The sequence below is a fragment of the Dromaius novaehollandiae genome, chromosome 1 (assembly GCF_036370855.1).
Source record: "Dromaius novaehollandiae isolate bDroNov1 chromosome 1, bDroNov1.hap1, whole genome shotgun sequence".
In the NCBI taxonomy this organism is placed as follows: Eukaryota; Metazoa; Chordata; class Aves; order Casuariiformes; family Dromaiidae; genus Dromaius; species Dromaius novaehollandiae.
In genome coordinates, this window is record NC_088098.1 from 4,696,163 (window position 1) to 4,718,540 (window position 22,378).

Sequence of the window (22,378 nt, forward strand, 5' to 3'; positions counted from 1 at the left end):
AGAGAAAAGGGTGTGCAGAAGGCCTTCTCGCCAGCCTCAGAGCCCTCTCCAAAACCCTGTGTTTGTAGCGCAGGTGACTCAGCCGATTTTACAACAGACAGGCTGAAAAGCTCCAGCTTTAACAATAACAGCTTAATTAATACGGTGAATACGTATTGATAAAGCAGTCCTGCCTGCCAATTGCCAGCTGCACCGCCTCTCTTCGGAAGCCAGCTCCGCTCTTTATTCTTCTGAACGGACAACTCGGGGGCTCTCAGCACACGGTGGGCAGGCAACGGAAGAGGAAACTTTCCGGCCAACAATTATGTTAGCTGGCAAAAAAAAGGAAGCTAAGTCTCTCTAAGGAGACAATACGGTGACATTTTTAAGACGACGATCATCTTATCTCAGTTTTTTGTAGAATGAAGGCAAGAACGGTCAGGACGTTTGTGTGGTCCTATTCCTGCTCTCCCTCAATAGCTAAATGAGCCATTTGTTTAAAAAAAGAAATCTTAATGGTAATTCATACTAACTTGCTCTTTCTCAGGGAACCATCTCATCGTTTCTTGCAAAACTCTTGCAAACAAAAGTCACCGAGACAAACGGCCGCAGGGGAACGAACACTCTGGGCACTTCCTTGAAGGCCTCATGCTGTGTCACATCACGGTGACCGCTGCCTTCTGTTCCCAATCGCCAAATTAATCACTAATTTTCTCCATGATTGTGTAACCTACAAAGATAACGCAGCCTTGTTAAAAAGGTGAGAGGCAGCTGATGATCAATATGCTCAAAAGGGAAGGGGGCCCTGGCATTGGGGTAGGCCGTATTCTGGTGCACCTCAGGCACTCCTCCTTTCTCACACTGCAAAAAGGTGGTCTGCAAATGTAAGCAGCCTTCCTACTAATAAAGGTGAGGGTGGGGGGAAGCCCCTTTATTTTACAGTAAATTCTTGGCCTCTTACCAGTCCCACAAATCTGAGCAAACTCAAGTGACCCTCCACAACACTTACAAACATTTTAACCCAAGTTGCTCAAGTTCCTATTGTCTATCACAGTTTGCCTGTGGTCTTGCAAAATAATCACTTTCTCAACTCGCTTGTTTAGCAAATATTAGAGAATTCCAAATTGCTAAAGCAGAAATTTAATGCATGCTTCTTTTTTTACTAGACAACCACATTTTACCATGTTTTATTGAGCAAACAGGTTTGAAAAGACAGCAAAAAATATTCAGAAAGGGGAATAGATCAGAATGTAAAGCGAGACCTGTTCATTAGAACGGGCTTGGTTACAACAGCAGCTCAAGGAAAGGCTGCCCAGCAATCACTGCAAGGAACCGAGTCATGGCAGAAGAGGCAAATTCTATTCTCAGTTCCACCAAAAACTGAATTTGCGATGCTGAGCAAGTCATTTAGGCCTGAATTAACCTGGAGCAGGCTGTGGTTGTCAGCACAAGACAAGAAGCTGGGTACCAAATGCTGAGAGAGCAAAACATGCTTTTTTGGATGAGAGGATCAGTGAGGAACATCATAAATTATGACAATGCTACACTCTGTTCTATGATAAGCAGCATTTTGCCAAAAGTTTTGGAGCAATTTCATTTTAAGTATACCTTGTCGCGATTGAAAAAAACTCTTGTTTTAGCATCAAAAAGCAAAATCCAAATAGGCAACTTGCAAAATAAAGTACTTGAGAAAAAAAACTGGTAATGTTGAAAAGAAACTTAAAAGCTATGGGTAAACACATACACAGGAAAAAATTAAGAGAGATTAGAGTTCGTAACAAAGAAATGCCATGGCTTTATGATTCTTATGCCTGAAGGACTGATGAAGCCATTTTCACTCTGAGTGTTTTCATGAATTTTTTCCTTCCCAAGTTATTACAAGAATCTCCAGATTATTTTCTTTTTTACCATTTCTCTACAGATTTACCATTTAAATAACAAGAGACACACATTAACACATGTTTTTGTAAGCTGCACTAATAAACACGCTTTAAGAAACTATTCTGAGATTAAGATCCACACTGAGAGGCTATCAAGAAGAGGCTGGGAGCCGGAGGGTTTGAATCCCTCGCTAGTGAATACAGCACGTTCTTCTCAAGCATGTTAGTATTAAGACAGAGACTCATTTATCAAAATCTGTCCACTTTAAAACAGCATGTACTCTTCAACAGTCTCAGCGCTCAGCAGGGGTAAATACTGAGTCTTTAGACACCACATCAATGCAAGCTTATATGTATTAGCGTTTAAGATTATAATGAACGTTTACGACAGTGACGTCCCATTCCACCAAGAGAGCATTGCCATCCTTTAATGTGTAATGTTAACAAGTCAGTCATATTTTTTTATTAATTTTGGATCATCTAGATATATGATGTGATAAACAAAGAATTCCTACCCGCTCCACTTAACCTGGTAGCCCATCTGCATGCAGGATGTGATCCCACCTGCTTTAACACTGATCCAACTAAAGCCATTTAAAAAGGTGCATATGGACACAACAAAGACAGCATTTTCCTTGCCAGAGCACAACAGGATTCATTTCCAATTTTGAAACGTGTTCAGCTATAAAAGGAAAGAGGCTATCACAAGTCATCCAGGAGCCTTTCCCTGCACAGATTTGTCTTTAATATTTCTTGTTCTCACCTACACCTTCCCCAGCCTGGTCAAGGGCAGCAACATCGGAGGTACCAACTGTACCAGCCTATGCCTGGGACATGTTTGAACATGGTATAGCTTGACTAGATATGTGTCTTAATGATCTTTTGCAGGCAGATGACAACTTACTCTGGCCGGTCCCAAGTCAGCTGTAGCTGAGAAGCTCTACAGTTGCCATCCGCTAGTGCTCACCCGCATGAGCAAACAGGCCCTGCAAAGAAGCAAAACTGCACAAGAAGCAGACACTCTCAGCTGGGCTGGTGCAACTTTGCCCAATGCATTATAGCAATGAAAGTCACTGCATGGGTCCATTTGTATCCGTATCAAGCAAAGCTGTTCCAGGCTAGGAATAGTTGTACCAGCAGAGACAATCAGCTAATGCAGGGAATTGTACTGCTTCAACCCTGCAGGCAAAACAGTACGGTTTGCAGAAAAAAAGTTAAATAAAATTCTAGCACCAGCTAAGTTCAGACTGGAAAGCGCAGGTGGGGGGGAAAAAAAAAAAAAACACTGCTAAGGACATTGTCAGAAAGAAAAAACAGCTTCTTCATAGATGGTATACTACGTGTCTTTGGGGCTGCGCAGCCATCACCTCCATCGCTGTCCAGTAACACGGCATCATTTTGAGCGCAGCTAAGCTATCAACTCCACACGTTCAGGCCAAACGCCCTCTTTCAAGAGACCTTTCCCTCTCACAAACACAGGTAATTAAACGTACACCTGCAGGCCTGGTGGAACAAACTAAGTCTGCGTGGTTCCGAAGTGGTCCAGACTTCGAGGCAGGAAGAACACGTCTGCAATTTAATTTTTATTCCTGTCTTACTGCGCTCAGTGTTTTCTTACGGGTCTCTTCAACATAAACATTTAATGCCCTGGAAAACAGTGTTTCCAGGAAAGCAATGTTTAAATTCACACAGTGATAAAAAAAAAATTACAATAAGACCATTACAAGGCTTAAGTAAATGGATGAACTTTGCAAGTCTGCAGCAGTGGATTTACTAGGGTGTGGGCCAACAAATGTGACTGCACATACGCTTCCCGTCCGCTGTCTGAAGCAGGATGCACACACCGGTCTCACCAGCAGCGAGATCAGAGCATTTGTTAATTGTTTCCAGTCAAAACTGAGAAGTTTGTAGAGGGCTGAGCAAAGGCTCTTATCAGGGGAAAGAGATTCATGCAAGATTTCAGGGTTCTTTAATCTCAAATCTCAGCTGGGGGTTGTTTCCATTGCTGGAGGGTGGTGACATCCAATTCTGAGAAAACCTCTGAATACATCCTTTTAATATCCCTTCATGAAAACTCCCATTGGACAGCTGCATTACTCTAACAAATGCTTTGAGAGACAGGAGGACATAGTATGCTGAGCAAATAAGGCAGACACATGCAAGACTAAAGGCAACAAAAACTTCAGGGAGGCATTCAGATGTCCGTGACTCTATCCCCCCTTCTCTACATCAAGGCAAGGGATATTTCAGACAAAGCAACATAGTTCAGCCACGGACACCTTCTGTTAGTCTCGCCCAAGACTTCACCTAAAGGCTGAAGACAACCCCCACTTGTCTTTGTCTCACTTGACACCTTTTAGATGTCCCACTCTAAGCCTTATTTATCCCATTACAATATTATCTAATTACTAATGATGACTTGATTAAAATATACATATTTATGGAAGCATGACACCTACCTTTAGGACTTTAACTGCTGTTGCTAAGCTAGGAAAGCAAGCTCCTCATAACATGAGTATGGTTATCCACAAGGCAAATCAAAGCAGCTATGCTGAGCACTCCTGTCAAATACCATTGCTCTGAATCAGCTTCTCAAGACACTTACCTTTCTCCACGGGGATTATATGGAGTCCAGGGAGCCTAGCTTGCCTTTTAACAACAGTGGGAAAACTCCCTTCAAAATCAAAATAGCAAGAAATTCCTCCTCAAGTTTCATAAACCACAATTACACTGAACAAATCAAACCTGACACGGTTTTCCGTAATACCGCTAGCATGCCAGTTGCCTCTAGCTTCATATACCGGGTATCCTGAAACCACAAAAATACTCAGTTTAATCATTTCCTGTATTATTTACTGCATTGTCTGCAATGCCTTGTGGATTAATTATCTAGATAATAAAATGACTGCAAGTGTCATTAACGTTGTCGGTCTGGAGTAGTCCTCTAAAGAACCAGAGCAATGTGCTCCTGCGATGTACTGCAGGAAGACAGGAAATTTTCAAGGAAGCTGAACTGAGGAGAAATCCCTCCTAGGTGCTAAATATGGACGGCAAAACTCCCTTCCTACCAGCACAGAAAGATGAATAAACAATTGTGCCAGAGCGGAAAGTCCCAATAATTAGAAAAAGAGTTGAGAGGAAAGGGCCTTCATACCTTGAAGATAAACTGTTCGAAAGAAAGGAGAGACCAGTCATTAAGTACAACACATCTGTTTTTTTCTTTGCCTGAAATTCAATAATGAGGCAGAACATCATATCAATCACTACATTAAATTAATATACAGTAAGTGCTATGTGGTGAAAGCTCTTTTTCAGACCCCTATGTAGACTCCCCAGAAGGAATGCAGACCTCAAGCACGATCAAACGTTCAGCTCGGTGCTGACCCCATGGGTCCCCAACACCAACAGGACAGAGGACGCTCCCTGCCACTTCTTCCCAAGCCACAACCCCAGCCAGAAACGCACTACAGCAACCAAACGAAGCCCAAGGGCAGAATTACTGCTCTTCTTAACAGCAGCTACGACCGTACAGCAGCGCTGGGCTCAACTTGCACGGTCGGAGATCTCCCGTTTATGTGTATCCTGATGAGGTGGGAAGCACAGGTTTCTTTCTGAAAGCAATATATAAGTTGCACTGCTGGAAATACCAAGAGGAATATCGCTGTTATTTCCAGGCCACCAAACACAAGTAGCACTTACTAGTTTTGCTACTAGTTTTGCTACTCTAGTTTCCAGGTCAAGAACGGCCTTGAGTGGAGGCACTTTTCTGAACGCATACCAAATGCTCCTCTGAAAATAAACGTGCCTGAATTCCGTCTCAGAATGAGCCGTGTTTTTAAATTAACTTTGAGCATTTTCTTACTTAAAAGGGAAAAGAAAGAAGAGGAAGACGATCTCTTTTGTAGAGTTTTTCATTCCACGAACACAGGCGGAAATAGGTGTTGGTACAAGCAGAGAGGAAACAGATTTACATCTCTGTTTTAAAACAAAGTGCTATCAGCAAAAATATTAGATTATTGATGCAGAGAGGGAGAGGGGAAGTTGCAAAGCTGCTTAACATTTCAAGAAGCTGTTAGGCTTATTACTCAATGGAAAATAAAAATATTCTTTGAGCAGGATTTAGTAACTCAATAACAAAAGTCAAATAGATTAAATGCTGCATCTGTTGTTATAATTAAATTAACAAAGTACTGATACAGTCATCCATGTTTTCCCCTTGTGTACCATACCCTGGGCAAAGATGCGCTATAGCTATACATATTTCCTGTGTTATAAATTAAAACACAAGTCAAATTCACCCTTCCTGCAATGCTATTAAAAATCAAGGAAAACTACTCTAGGGATAAATCTGGCCCAGAGATGTTTTTCAACAAAGAAGAGTTTCAAATAAATTCTGCCTAAATAGGGCTGTGTGGAAATACTTGCAATGTTTCCACTGATGTTCCCAGAGGTTCAGCTGTACTTGATTAAAACATATTGGAACACATAGTTCCCAATATTAAATAGGTGGAGAATTTGAAAGACTGTTTTAGACCTCTCTGTTCCCAGGTGACCAACCTGATACACTTCAAGTTTGTATTTTTGTTTTCCGAGTTTTTTTTTTTTTAAAGAGCTAAACATCTGCACCTTAAACAAAGGCCACTTTAAATATAGCTCAGCTTGGGTACAAAGAATTGAGGAGCTCAGAAATTACAGGTCAGCTAGGAAAATCAGATCCATACATTCAAGTAATTTCAAATTTTTACACTGAGATTATGCGATCAGATGAAAAGCTACTATAAATGGCATAAGGTTAAACTCGCCGCTGGCATGAACTGGTGCAAATCTACTGAAATCAATTTATCTTTTTCAGCTTATGTGACTCACTCAGGGAATGAGCCTGATTGCTAATAACGCAGTTCACCACGGACTCACAGAGACGAAAGAGTGTGCAAGGGCGATGGCCTTGGGTAACCCTCATCCGCGGTAGCATGATGCTGAAGACCTGTGTGAACGTACATAAAATTTCTTCTATACAAGTGCATCAGCTAAAATTATGAAAGCAACCATAAAAGGTATACCAGTTGCTGAAAGCAATTTATCTACAGCAATTTGCAAAACTAACAACACATCGTAATCACATTTTTGCAGAATAACAGAAAATTGGGCTGGAAGGAACTTCAAGGGGCCATTTATCCCTTCCCTGCCCCGAGGCAAGCTGCAGCATGCCTAAGTCTTCCTGACATCTCCTCCTTCCTCGGGAGTTTTTGAGCCAAAATGTTTCATTCTTGATCTTGATCTAAAACAAGACCTGATTTCAACCTGGTCATTCATGTTTTAAGCACTACACGTTGGGCCTTTAATGCTAATAAAGCTATTGAACAGCAAAACCTGGCTAGTCTGTAAGCAGCAGTGAATACAGAGCTCTTTGCTAGCTTAGGGATAGTGGAAAATATAAACAGGTAGGAGTCCTTATTTTTAGGACAAGAGTTAAACACAGCAGAAAGAAAAAATCTGTTCCACAGATCCTCATTGCAGCAGATATTTTTAGCACATCTGGAGAAGAGCATGAAGGACATGGGAAAATCTGCATTCAAGCCCTCCCCTCCAAAGGCCCTGAGATGGCAGCGGGTATGTCCTCCCCCTGCCTCGCAGAAGAGGCCACGCTGTTCCCAGGCAGGGTTATTCTCTCCAGCGTTACTCTGACCAAGCTCATTTCCCATCCCTTGGCTTTTAAAAGCCTGTCAGATCCCCCTGCAACCGCACAGCTGATGGCACGGAAGGAGCACGTCTGCATTAACAGCACTTCAGACAGCACTGACTCCCCTCCAGTTTCCCACCAGAAAGTCCCAGGCTCAGAAGTCCCTCAGAACAGCCAGCTCCTGGCTCCTTCACTTCCCGCCTCCAAAATCTCCAGAGGCACAAATCCAGGGATGGATTTTGGGGGTAGGAAAGGCAATCAATTACGTGATGTGCCCTTGCACAAAAGCAGCACTCCGAGGGTCCCCAGCAGCACAGGACACAGGACGGACAGTGCTGCTACAGGTAAAGGGAGATCAGTCTGGACAGCAGATCCCGGCTTGAGAAAAAGTTTTTAATTATTAAAGCAAGACACCAATTCTTATAACAAGGTGCTGCAGCTTATTTTTAAAAAATAATCCACTAATGAGAACATTTCTTCCCTTCCACAGTACGGCCTCACTAGGACCCATTTGGAAAAGTTTCCATAATTTCTGCCATAGTTGGCAAAACAATTTAGTGCATATAAGGAGACGCAACTCTCAGTCTCCTTCTCATTGAGATTTTAAACTGACAGATATTTCTGGTATTTTCCCATATACTTCTTTGCATGCAATTATTCAAACAAATTGCAATTCTCAATCTCCTGAGACTCAGTTTACTCCAATAATTGAGAGCTTTTTTTCCTCCCTTCTCTGATGCTCTGTTTATCAGGGCAAGATTTTTTGTGCATGATCCTTTTTTGATTATGCAAAACCAAGGCAAAAATCTAATTAAAAAAAGTAACAACTCTATTGCTTAATTTTGTGCTCTGACATTTTCATTTCATGTCATAATGAGTCTAATCAATCTATCCTGCATTACACAGATACCATATTCCCAACCAGCAACAATTAGAAGTAGATAGCCAATTTCTTTCTTCTTCCAGAACTGTATGAAAACGTCACTTGTCACAAAGTGAGTTCAATCTAGAAAAAGCAACACAAAAAACTAAGTATTTTCACTTGACATCATTCATGCAGTTCTCAAATAAAAAGTAATAGCATTAAATTCTATTATTCGTCCACCTGCTTGGGTCATCACTCTGAATAAAGACATTCATGAGATGGAGACCTGCAATGCATTTTCTTAGAAGTAATAAAAATAAAATAGAACTGGACAACTTTGTTCTCTGGATTACAAATCCTCAGTAAATCACGGAATCAGCAAGAAACAGCCGAAGTCCTAAGCAAGGCGTTTCTGGTACATCTGGCGTGTGTACACACCTCAAGTGATACACGTGAGATTGTTCCAGCGCCCCGTGTGAGAGACGTTGTCCTCCTCACGGTGAGGGAGCTGCGCTGGCAGCTTTCCAGCCTGGGGCTTGACCTCTCCACGAGCCCATTCCCGCAGCTGCCAGCTCACAGGACTTTCCTGCTCCTTTGACAAACTTGCCCTTATCCTTCGTGCGGCAACCGGCGCCCTGGCTAAGCCGGGGGCTCCGCGCGGGCTCAACCCTCCCGAGGATCCAGCCGCTCTGCCTTCGGCAGCTGCAACGCAAGCGACAACTGCCCCGCTCCGACCAGCGATGGCCAGTTGCTGCAACTGTGAGGTTTCCTCCAGCCGATTCCAGCGAGAAACGGTGACATTTTTTCATCTTGGTTACACAAGTCTTGGCTTTAGTTTCACTTGGAAGGGCGTATCGGGTTCGCTCGCTCGCCGTGTCGGCCACTTGTTCCTTTAGTTCAAATAGGAAAATGAAGACCTCGAAGCTGGAGCAACACCGAGCTCTGCTGCAACCACAGCTTCGGCGGCCGTCTCTGGAAGCGGCGGTAAGGCATCCGGGGTTCGAGAGCTTAGCAACTCAGTTAAAAAAAGAGGCCAAAAAAATACCAGGCCACCTTTTCTTAGGCCCTGACTAGCCATTGAACGAAGTAACAAGATAAGCAGCATCCAAGGACTCTCCCTTGTTGGAGCTGCTCCCCGAGGCTGAATTACATGACAGAAAGCAATTACAAGGCTTGCAGTCAGGAACCATTCACCTCTCAGTTGCCAAAACCCTAAAATATCTGAAGTTTCATTTATCCCATGAAATTTTTCATATTTAAATCACTTAAATCCTTTATTCAATCCATATACAAGCAAGTGCTGATTACCTTTTGTGTCTTGGTATTCACAAACTAAATATAACCTTTGTGGTTAAAAAAGGAAGAATTGAGTGCAGATTTTGAATAGCGACAGATACATTTTTCCTCCATAAATATTTGTATGTATCTGCCAAATGTTGAGTAAACCAAAACCCGGGGAGGGATACAAACCGTGGGCCAGATCTTTCAGCAGGTATAAGCCAGCACGGCCTGAACGACTCTCCAAAAACAACTAGGCTGCCAAATACTGGATGAAAAGAATGGGGCAGATGTCAGCATGTGCTTTGTGTAAAGCAGACAAGAGGACCTTTCCTGGAGGAGAATTAAATTAAGATACGTAACAGGAATTACACCATGCAGTTTAAAAGAAAACCACACTATGAACACATGTGCAGGCCTGAAAACAGGGGTAAAAAGCATGAGAAAGGTACTGAGGTCTGTTCCTTACAAGCAAAGGAGAAGGAGACTCAACAGTAACAGGTACTACGATCTACCGCACGCAGAGGACTAGTCTCATAGGCACAAGTTGTCTTGCTAGCTCCAAAGCAGCTGCCTAGCATGGCTTAAACATTTTGCTTGAAAAGCTGACTGTTCCTCTTGTTTTCTTTGATGCACCTATAGCTATATTGCTCTCCTGGTTTGCTGACACAGCAATACCAAATGGCAAAGTGTCTCATCCAGGACCAGCGTCTCTCTCGATCCACCCTCGGTGCTGGCTGCAACAAGCAACGCGATGGGATGTTTTATGACTTACCTACTCCCATGTTTTCCTCATAAAGAAACACGGGGTAGGAAGGCATCAGTAAGACACACCAGCGGGTGCATTCAGGAGAGTGGCAAATGACTCACGCACTAGAGACAGGCACGCAAGACTAGTTCGTGCTTGTCGGAGCGGGGTATTACAGATAATAACTCAAACAGCCTGTGCTTATTGATACCAGGTTTGCAGCCTACACATCGGCCAATTTTCTTGCTGGATGCTGCAGAACAGCACAGATCTCCCCGCCCACTAGGAATAATTCCCTTTCTTTTTAACCTTCTGCTACGTCATCTCATTTGGTCCGTGAGATCCACATTAATAAATAAATAATCAATATCATTTGTTTCACTGTTCCAGCAATGAAAACTAATAAACTGAAATTAGCAGGGGGGGAAACGTGCACAATATTGAAGTCTGCCAAGTACAAATCACTTCCAAAGCCGTGACTCAGCAGAGGTGTTTTCACACACAGAGACACACAGACGGTTTTTGCACCTGTGAAGCTAATGCTACCTAGAACAAAAGACACACTCAGCTTTCCTTCGAAAAGCCCATCTCACAAATAGAGGTCTAAAAGAAAAATAAGAAAATTCTAGTCTGATATAATACAGCAATTTCTACCTAACACAAAAACCTGTTGGCACTGAGGCTAAAGCCACACATTTTAAAGGAAAGGTACCAGACATTTTCTGGTGTGAATATTTAATGCTTTAAGAGAAGTGAGAGGATTTTGTGTTTAGCAGCTATTTTGTGTTTAGGAGCATACACTCTTCTCTTAAACACTGCATGTTTTAAATTAGCATTAACCAACTTGCCAGGTTGCTTGCAAAATATCTAACCCCTCAAGCAAAGCCAGAAAAGCTCAGCCAGGAAAGCTGTGGGCAAACAGGATTACCACTCCAACTTGCAAGTGAGAATAGGCTGCGAGTGGGGCACGACTGGGGAACATGGGGAGGGGCAGAGGAATCATATTTCCATCTGGAAAGTTTTGTACTTATTGTTACTAAACATAATATCTGAGATTATTTTCCTATAACCTTTCAATTACGATAACATTCATGCATATCTCTGCTTGTTCCCTTCTTACATTTGATAATATCCAGAGTCAAAGTCACCTTCTTGTCCGAACTTTTTAAACACTTCAGGTCTTTGGTGCAAAAGTGATGACGCACTCGCGCATCACTTGGGATGTGGGAGAGCTTCCCCCCAGGGTCCACAGGAGGGTATCGGCAACGCTGCCACCATGGGAAAACGGGCAGGCATGAACAGGGGGTGGAAGGGGAATGGGAAATACGTGCATGCAGCTCTCAGACCTAATCTTTTCTATAGGTCTTGTCAGAAAAAAAAAAAAAAAAAAACCTTCAAAATCCCAAAATTCCCATACAAATAGGAATTAGGCAGAATTGAAAAAAGAATCAAATATTAGAGTGCCCCAATTTGAAAGTGTCGTTAAGAATTAGAATTCTGAACTAATTACAAGGGAGGGGGAAAGAAAAAAAAAAATCAACCAAGATTCATTTGATATTGAACCTAGCTAGCAAGGAAGAAAAGAATTTATTCTACCACGCTGAAATATTTTATATTGGCAGTCATCAACACAGTGTTGAACACAGCGAAGAAAAGTGTTGCTGCTTCTTTCTTACATCATTCTCTGCTATTGCACCCTCTGCCATCCAAATTCCCCCTCCCTCTCACACCTTCATAAAATGTCACTGCAGCGACTTTCTAGGAATTTGATCCAAGTTCAAGAATCCCCATCTGCTCCCTCGGAGAGGAACGAGCTCCGACTGTCAATGCACGACAGGATCCCAGCAAGGAGAGAGGCAAGCGCAACTTGGACCCATATGAAAGCCGGTCCCTGCTTTCTTCATTCAAACTAAAAGCTTCAGACACGCCTCTATCTCCCTGTAATGAAGCATTCATATACTCAGTTCATCATCCACGTAGGTTAAGTGCATGTACAGGCACGCACACTCAAGCCACTTCATTAATCTACATTTATCCTAAAGATGTTTAGCATTGCAGACAGGCATGCATGAGATGCATTTTTCAAGGCTTAAAAGCACTTAGGTCTTGAGAAAAGTGGCTTTCGTAGCACACTTTCTCACAGCTCCTTCAATTCAGGTCAACTTAGTGTTTAAATGAACATGGAACTTCTCATCAGACAGCAAATTTTTTCCATTTTTAAGAGTTTTTTTGCTCTTAAAAGGTAGTCAGCTTTTAGGATGATTTCCCTTGACAAGCAAGCAACATGCTTATTATTCCCTCTTCTTCCTATGAACATCTCCACATTGTGTGTATGTGTATATATACCCACATGCATATACATACACATTCCTTCACATATACATTTATACAGAGATAAAGATAAACACACACACACACCCCAAGAATACAGGTTCAAAAAAGGAATTCATAATACGTTATTGTTATAGCTTGTAGCACTGCAGGAATATGTTAGAGAGCTCAGCCTCCAACGCAAAAGGCTACGAAAGATGCTCTTCACGTGAACGCATAAATCTTTAAAGTGCCTTGGAGGAGCAAACAGCAGAACCAGAGAGGCAAGAGCCAAAGGGCCGCTCCGATAAAGCACTGCAGAGTCCCCGAGCACCTGTAAGGAAGCTAGTGCCCTGTGATTCATTTTAAAAGAAAGAAAACCACACTGTAATATAGAGCATGTACTTGTGCTTTGGGCCAGTTACTGCTATCAACAGCGATGGCAACTCAGTGCTGAGCTGAATCCCTCTTTGGGGAGCCTCTAGTTTTGATGTCCACGTGAGTGGTAAACGTGTCCCAAGTTTACAGGCAGAGGTATCTGTGCTTGCTGAAATAGCACGTTTAGAGCTATTAGAGGTGGTCTCACTACAGCAATACAGGAAAAAAAAATACACAAAACTGTGCAGCCCCAGCCTTGGTGATGCCAGCTCCTGGATGCAATCGTAGGTGCCTCTATGCACAACTGCACACGCAAAACAGAACAGAGAAAGGCCGTAACGCTCAGGAAGAGAGCTGGGATACACCACTGCTCCCAGAAAACTCACATTCGCTTGCTCATACATACTTAGCAGTGCCCAGCGAGGGAAACGAGTGCTTTCTGGAATCGCCTTCTGGAGATGCCTCTCCCCACCCCACCGGCCACAGCGGCAGCCCAGGGCTAAATTTAGGAGCAGAAGTCTGCATCCAGCCACGTAACGCTTGCCAAGTTACCTTCACGGCGCTCTGCGGAGCGGGGATCAAGCTTCCGTATTTCGTCAGACGAGGAACCGAAACGTGCAAAGAAATCGAGCTACTTGCTCTTTACAAGAGCTTAGGTGGCACCAGAAACTAAAGCAAACCATGCAAGTCTCAGCAAGCGGCACAGGGATTAGCCCTCCCACATTTGACCATTTACTGCTCTTCTCGACTCACGGTCATTGCTCTCAGGGGACAGCTGAGTTTTCTATCACTGCAAAAGAGATCCCACAACTTTGGTGGGAAAGATAAATCCCAAGAGTCTCTCTTGCTCACATGTATTTATTCTCCTTTTTAAGCCCAGTACATTTGTATCTGTGGCCGAGAACAGTGCAATTATGTTCTGTATGTGATTCCAGCCTGAAGTCCGCTGTCTTTAAAAAAGTAAGTATATTGCCTTTGTTAATAATTGAAGTGGTTTTTGATGATTCACCTCTGGTTTTTCACAGTAGTTCTTTAATAAGCAATCCACCAAACGCATAAACTATTACCAAAAACTGTGAAAAAACAAAGTCTGATTGGCAAAAAGAGGTAGGCTGAATAAGTCTGTTCAGCATCGTCTCACTCTAAAATCTAACATACCATTTGCTTTATTAGCCCTAACCCAACTACTTATTTAATCTGCATTAAAAAAAAAAAAAGGAAATTGGATATTAATACAGATGATGTGGAACTGAAGTCAAGCAAAGACAGCACTTCTTTTTTTAATACGCTTTCAATTAGGAACTGGATATTACTGCGCACTGCTGAATTGCTGCAACAGCCCACACGGCCAGCGCTACGAGTCCCTCAAAAAAGCCACGAAGTTTTCATCCACTAAGTATAACACAGCTGATGAACTCAAGGCTTCCTTTTCCACTCAATTGAATCATGAGTTTAGATCCGAGTGTGTGAGCAAGCAAACACTATCTCATGGAACATCTAGAAATTACAGTTTTGCAGACCAAGAGAAAGGAAACATTCAAAAATGGGGAAAAAGAGGGGGAAAAAAAAGCAAGTCAGTGTTTCACCCTAGACAAAGAGTAACTGCAGTACAGTTTAACTTAGAGCTCATGAAAACTTTATGGTAAAGAAAGTAAAAATGAAAACCTAACATTAAAGAGTACATTCACATGTTCCATTAATTTCCTCTTACATTTTTTGTGAATTATGTGATCCAAAGTCACAGAAAAATCTACTGCAAGTCACATGAATATGTCACCAGTAGAGATCCAAGAGATTTGCTTTCAAGCAAGAGGGAATTATAAATAAAACACAAAATAAACATCTCTAGCACCAAGCCTAATAAAGGAAGCCAGAGCTGCTCTTCACTGCCTTCCCCCCGACCACAACCACATTAAAAAAAGACAACATAGATAAATTGCTTCCCATTTTTCCTTGGGGTGAGGTTTCAATTGTTCACCCATTTGGACTATGATTGTATTAATTCCTTGTTATATGCAACACCACCAGTTTGAAGTGAAAACAGACTGCCAACCCTGCTTGCAAAGTCACCTGATACAGCAATATAGGGCTGGAAAAAAAAAAAAACTGCAAAACCAGTCCCTCCCTCCAGCTCCTGCCAGCTGACTCCTCCACTTTGTCAGCGAGAACCTACTGTTGGCAGAAGCCTGTTGCACTGTGGCAATTAACTCCAGTATGATGATATTACAGTCACTCATACCCCTACTTACCGCACAAGCCTCATGTTACTGCTTTAGGCTAACGCCACTAACTTAGCAGTCCCTAACTCCGGAAAAATGCTCTTCCACTCCACTTTTAACCCTCCCCACACGCCCACCCCGACACCAAAGACGTGCTTCTCATCGCAGGCATCTTCAGCTACATCGCAGCCCACTTCAATCAAGCCCATGGAGGGTTTCTTCCCTTCTAATATTTTTCAGTGAACATAAAATTAGAAGGGACAGAATAATTTTTCTTTTCAGTCTTAACAAAACCATTTTCTGCTAAGTACTTTGTAGCAGCAGTGCTGCACAGCATAGTTATTGGAAACAAGGGTTTTATAGTAGAAATGGTGATACAACCTTAAGCACAGCACGCAGCTGCATGGAAACACTATCGTTCTTCTGGAAGGAAAATGCATTTTTGAAATCTAACAGGCTCTATCACCATCACAAAATGCATACCCCACTGCAGCTCCCCCCCCCCCCCCCCAAAGAGGCTTGATTAAGCAGGGCTTGGCACCCCAACAGTAAACTGCAGTCTCACCCGGCTTTGTGCAGTATGTGGGCTCATTAGCGGCAGCAGCTGTGTCCATCACCACACTAACCGGGAAGGGGAAGGGGAAGATTAAGTCTGCACGAAGTTAGAATCCAGTTTTGCAACCAAGAAAAGAATACGGGAACGAAATCGCTGTGAATAGAAGCAAGTGCAGTTACTTCCACTGCTGTCCATTATATGCTTACTTATTCTTTGCTTAACATTAACACCTACCCATTTCTCCGAACCAGTAAATCCTGTCATCCTTGTTCCTTTGCTGTTATCAGACTAACCGTCTACTTCCACTGCGGGCGGTTTATCAACTTCAGCAAACGCTGGCCATTGCACTTAGCATAATATTTGGTCATTTTGGAATTAAGGGTGTCAGTAAATCACCACTCCTCTCAGTACACAAAGGCGAGGTCCAGATATGACAAAGCTATGATTAACATATTTTACTGAATCAGTAAGAGAATACCGAAGAGAAGCAAACAAGACTCAGCCTTAGCAAACCTCTGAAAGTCAACAATAATCTTAATCTGACCAGTTATGAGGACTGCTGTTACAGAGACTAAGATCTCCAGGAATTTAGCACAGGGTAAATTTTATTATTAAAATTGCACTTGAACCTAAAGCTCTCTGCATTATTTAGGATTTACACGACACAGAGCCAGGAGACCTCATCTGATCAGGAATATACTGTAATATCCTCCCACTCAGAGGCTGTCAATTTGCTGTGTTTGTAGAGTATGTACAACATACCACAGAATGAAATAAGAAAAAGAGGTAACAGGAAAAAGCTGATATGGCAAAAGTAAGACCCAAAAGATCAATAATCCAATGGATATCCTATAAACACCTCACACTTAATAGGTTCCATCACTGTGTAAAAGTTTCCTAAAATAATGATTGATTTATTCCTAAGCCTGGAGGGGGGAACAACACAGACCTGCCCCCAGGTGAAGCTTGCACAGAAGTACATACATGAGAAATAGCAGAAACATGCACAGGTCCTTTACAAAAAGGTCACAGGAGACAGCCACATGCAGAACTCAAGAACCAAAATGCAGCATAAACCATGTAAAACAAAAGAAAACTTATCCTCGAAACAAGTGTTTTGATGTTGAAGCCATTTAATAGATGGCTGCTATACATGCTGACGTGGTCTGTTGCCTTAAATCACAAAGCAAATTAGGGTATGTTTTCATCTGATAAGCCTAGTTAATTAGTTAATTTGTCTTTCAGTGATCCTTGACTTCTCCAAGGAGAAGGCATGTACATTATTAAATGCCCTTCAAAGGGCTTCAAAGACCAAAAAAAAAACCCAAAACAACCCCAAAAACCCTTTGTTGTCCTCAAAACTCAATCAAGAGCCTAGAGCCTTATCGAAAGCCAGCCTAGGATGAGATAGGATACCAGCGGTATAGTCAATGAACACCGCTGCCACAGGCACGAATTCTTCCCACCTGACCTGGGCACCAAACGTGCCCCAGAACCGGCTGAGCCAAGTTCACCGCAGCTGAAGAGGTGTCACCCTCTGGAGGCATCTGCCCAGCTCAGCTTCGCCCTGAGTCACCTCCTAAAGGCATCTTACTCACCAACAAGAGAGGATAGAGACACTTCAGTTAGATGTGCAGTGCTAGAGGGGATGAATTTAGGTCTACATAAACACTGAAGAAACTGCCAGGTGCTGATAGCACTGACGTGACACGATACTGAGAATGACGCATTAAAATTTTAATAGTTAAAGGACAATGCTTTTTGCATAAAAGTGTGATTCTCTTCCTCTCCCTTCCATGCGTTGTTTTATTCAGTCACTATATATTTAAACATGGACTACAGCATTCGACTTAGCATGGCCACAGGGGCAGTACTGGTGTCCTGACAGCACTCCTCAGTGTCCTCGAAGCTCTAGTACACAACAAGGCCTCTTGTGCTCTAGAGCAAAGTAATGCACTTTTCTGCAGCCTAAATTTTCAAATAGTCTTCTATATTGGCTATAGCTCCAATGTAGCACGCACATCTCTGTTGCCTATTTAACTAGGTAACAAGCCAGACAAATTGCACAACTTCACTGTGGCTACCCCAAGACACACAGTTTTGAAGTACAACTTTATACCGTCATATTTAGTTTTCATCTTGACCCCCTGTGGTCAGCTACATTAGGTGTACATTGGTTTTTGATCAGACATTTCCACCTCTGAATTAGACTTCCGTTTGTATTTACAATGGCACTTTTGCACACTTGCAAGGCATGGGAGACAGGATGATGACCCAAAACACAGACAGAAAAGAGCATGCTGTTGTTTTTCAACATTCCCAGAAAAAAAAGATAGCACGTTGCATGGTTTTTCCCTTCTTTATCCTTCCTACCCCCACAGTGTGCTAACTGCAACTGATCATAAATAGAGCCCAAAGAGCCCAAGTCCCACTCCACAAATCACTCTTAGGATATGCTTCATGTTTACTATATACAAATTTTCGCTGACTTTTGTTGGCCTGTACCAACGTAAAACAGCTAAGGTTCCAGTCCAGGATCTTCCTTAAGTGCTCTACAAGATTGGGAAGGATTTCAATACAACAAAAGCACGCACTGAGATTAATAAATTTAAGCAAAATCCATCTTCCTTACCTGGGAATAGGTGTAGTGCATAGAACAGGATATTTTTTTCCAACACCTTGCCTCATAGTTGCCTGAATTTCAGTGTCATGCCAATTCGATCTAGGCATATTCTTGAATTCAACTTTGCAACATTTGCATGGAAAACTGTGAAACATTTTTTCCTCTAAAACTGCTCACAATTCAGTGAGCTATTCCAAAAATCCAGCATTTGTGCCCTGTTCCTTGTACAGGCTCTTTAAACCACTAATGGGAATTGAAAGCTCCTGTGGGAAACTGGGTAACATTTTTCAGATAAAACTTCACTTGGGGGGGAAAAAAAGAAACAACCACCCAGCTCAGCTTTCAGCTAAGAGGAACACTGTACAGAATCATGTCGTAGTCAAATTGTTTGATTCAAAGTTTAAAACAAATCCGGAACAAGTCTTGAAATACTATTTTGTGACATAATGTTTTTTCCTATTAAACAAAATGATTCTTTAAAAAGGAAAAAGCTTACAATTTTAACTAAAAATCTCAATTAAAAAATGAAATACAAAAGGAAAGGCTTTGGGTAAGATACATTTCATTTGATTCAAAAACATTTAAAATAATTTTTAAAAAGACAATATTCAATATTCCAAATGGCTGAAGAAAAATCAGTTGAATCCACAAGTCCTGGTTTCGAAGCCTTACAAAAAAAACAGTCCAACAGTTGCCTCCTGCCTCTCTCCCTTCTCTCTCCTTTTGTTTCCTTTTTTTTGATATTTGTTTTGAATATTTATACCCACCTAAAGTCTATTTCACATACTTTAACTATAAAGCTGTAATTCAGCTAACAGATTAAATCCTGTTGTTCTAACTGTAAATTTTAATCCATAATTAATATGCCAAAAGAATGAAAAGAGGCTTTGGCTTGCATACATTACGCTCTCCCTCTCCCCATCCTCCAAGATAGATAATCCCATTTGTCCGTATTTTATGTAGTAATCTTACCAGCAGTCTCTCTCCCTCTGGTTTGGTGTTCTTTTTAGATAGAAACACTTTCAAATCCGGCCTGGCAACAATTAAAATTGAAACATGAAGTTGAAATTGAAAACGCTACTTAACGTACTGTGATTTTGTTAATATCAAATATGAATATCAATGAATATCAATTGGGGGGGATGCCAACCCGCAGGATGCCAACCTGCGGCGACACGGGAAAGCGAACGGTATCAAATGATGGTCTGCAAAGCCTCAGGGAGCCAGGAAGGGGACCTGTGCAGAAGACTCCCCAGCGGCACTCCCGAAGCCCGGAGGGAGGCACTGGTACAGCATCAGCAAGAACCCTTCAGAAACCACGGCTGCACTGATGTCGCTGACATACTTTCTCCAACTCGATCTCAACCGACCTGCCAAAACACGTGTAAGTAACGGCCCTGCTATCAGCTGAGTCTACACCAACCCCACGCCCAAGGGAGCAAGTCATCTCTCACACTCATACCATTCCCTCACCTGCCACGGATGCGCCGTGAAAGTCGTCTAAATACGCTTCAGCCGATCCCAAACCACGTCTGTTTTAACTCGCGTAAGGCCTGTTATGGATCAGACGGTGTCTTGCCAGAATCTGATGTTAGATTACAGTTTACTAACTTTGGTGGTGCTAATCCAAAATTTTAAAGCACTGACATACCCTCACCTTCAAAACCGAATTCAAACCAGTTCTAAGACACCCTTAGTATGACTAGTTCCCGCTGTCCAGCTGCCTATCAGATTTAAGAAAGGTCATAGCAAGTTTCGATTTTCAATCTTGCTTTTACCCAGCGTGGTCTTTCCTTGGAAGACCACAGAGGTTCTTCACGACCTGCACGTACAAACGTCTCCTTGCGCGGCCAGAGGCAGCTGCGAGTCTGTGGGTTTCAGTATTTTACACCAAGAGCCAAGTACATGCACACTCAGAATAATCCCCCGCCTCCGTTTTCACTTCAGCTAAAAAGGATTCAAAGAAACACATCAGAGGAGGAAACACCGGTGTTAATTTGCATTCCAGAGCTGAATGTACTCTGAAATCAAAATGATCTGAGCAGAAATCTTGATCATTAAATGTTTGCAGCACTTCCTATGTTTCGGTTATTCTCTGCGGAAGGGTTGCTGTGACAGGAGCCTTTTATTTGCTAAACAAGCAGATAAGATGCATTAATTAAATGGGCTGCATATATTAACATACATTCATTCAAATTCTTTATTTACAACATGGAAAACGACTCCATTCTAATGTTCCAAGTGAACAAATTTTCAGCTGTTATTTGTATCAAAGTTGCATTTAGAAATGTGACCGAAGGCAGAGTAAAACTGATTTTAATTAGTTAAATAAAATCATCTGAAGTCTGGTGGGAACAAAATGCAAGACACAGCTTGTTCATAGGTCAGATTTATAAAACAAATGAATTATTAAAGTTAGCAATTGGATTATTTCTGGTCATGATTCCAGATTCCAGAACTGCTAGAGTTTATCCTTTTCTATCTTGACATGTTCCTGACTTTATAAACCCTTCATCACTTTCTAACTAACGTAATCTCACTTTCTAGTTCAAAAGAACTCGTTACTGAACTGAAAGAGCTAGTTATTGAATTCACTGAACAAAATAAAATCAAGGATATAGCCTCTCTGAATTAGATAGAGAGCCTGCTGTCAAATTTTGCTTAATGCTCAAAGAAAACCTGGTTCCAACCTGCGAACCAGGAAAATTTCAACAGGTCACAAATGTTCACAGAAAGATAAATCCTATGTTGGTTAAACTGGGCAGGGGAGAAGACACATTAAGCTAGACTGGATTTTTCATTATGGCTACACTTTAAATTTATTTTAAACTTACTCACAAACAAGACTCTCCCCCCCCCTTCTATTTCTAATCCAATTTAAATTGATGTTTCGATCTATCCAGTGCTAGATACCTACCCCCTACGTACATTCAAGAAAATATTTCAATATCTCAAAGCAGACACGCTGAAGCTGCTGGCATTCCACCCTAAAACAGGTTTTGTTCAATCTTGACTTTATAATGAGCCTTAAAGACGTACCTCTCCAACAGGGGGTATACAGTACGCTCTCCTGACCTTATCCTGGATAAGGCTCACTCCCGTAGCACCACGGTGGCAGGATGCTTACACAACAAAAGCAAAGTGCAACGTAGTGGAGGTGTCCGCACTTGATTAAATAGTGGAGCAGTGAAAACACAGCAGTGCGGCTTTATCACACCCTAGGTACCCACAGCAGTATCAGATTCATGGAGAGCTTGCTGCTGTTTTATCTTAGAAACCTCATTTTAAATCTCATGTTTGTGGCCAACAGAAAGTCTGCAGGCTCTAGTGACCTGCGTGATTCTTCTGCCCATGACTTTTCCTTGGAAAGGTCTTCAAAAGGCACACAAGCGAAAGAGCTGAATTTCTTCTCGTCTACCTGCTACAGCCCAGCTATGTGCATTTGAGCAACTGCTGCTGCAGACAGAGGATGGCCCCTCTTTCCTGCCTACCTTCTATCCTTGCCTTTACTGGCAACAACAGAAACCACCTGGCTCTCGAGATCGTATAGCAGAAGCTCTCCTGATCTATCTGCAGCAGCTGCCACCTGCTTTCCCTGCCCTCCTTTTTTCACAAGTCCTCGCATCAGCTCTCTGGGCTGGCACAAGTGGGTGCATGTCGCTGTCACCATTACTGAAAAGTAGAAGGAGTTAACAGTTGCACAGAGGACACGAGGAGCGCACAGTTTCAGCTTGGGGAAGTTTCAAGGTCCAGAAGAGTCCCACACAGCGAGGTGGAACCACTGCGTAACCCAGGCCTCCGCTCACTAAAAATACAAAACAAACATCGGATTGTGTGTTTTTGTGTACACATTAGAACAGAA

The 22,378-nt window shown here is 42.3% G+C and overlaps 1 protein-coding gene across 4 annotated transcripts in view; it reads right to left on the minus strand.

The window, feature by feature from the left end:
- FAM107B (family with sequence similarity 107 member B) overlaps window positions 1-22,378 on the minus strand; it is a 61,517-nt gene that overhangs the window by 21,819 nt on the left and 17,320 nt on the right. The window contains exon 3 of one of the 4 annotated variants that reach the window (XM_064504798.1): window positions 15,903-16,046. The exons of 1 other annotated variant lie outside the window; for it this stretch is intronic. In XM_064504798.1, coding sequence (XP_064360868.1) covers window positions 15,903-15,951 — 49 coding nt within the window. In that variant the 5' untranslated portion in view covers window positions 15,952-16,046. Of the gene's footprint in view, window positions 1-7,805; window positions 7,888-13,670; window positions 13,692-15,902; window positions 16,047-22,378 lie in introns of those variants that run through there. 2 more of the 4 variants (XM_064504808.1, XM_026119343.2) reach the window with 2 other exon arrangements.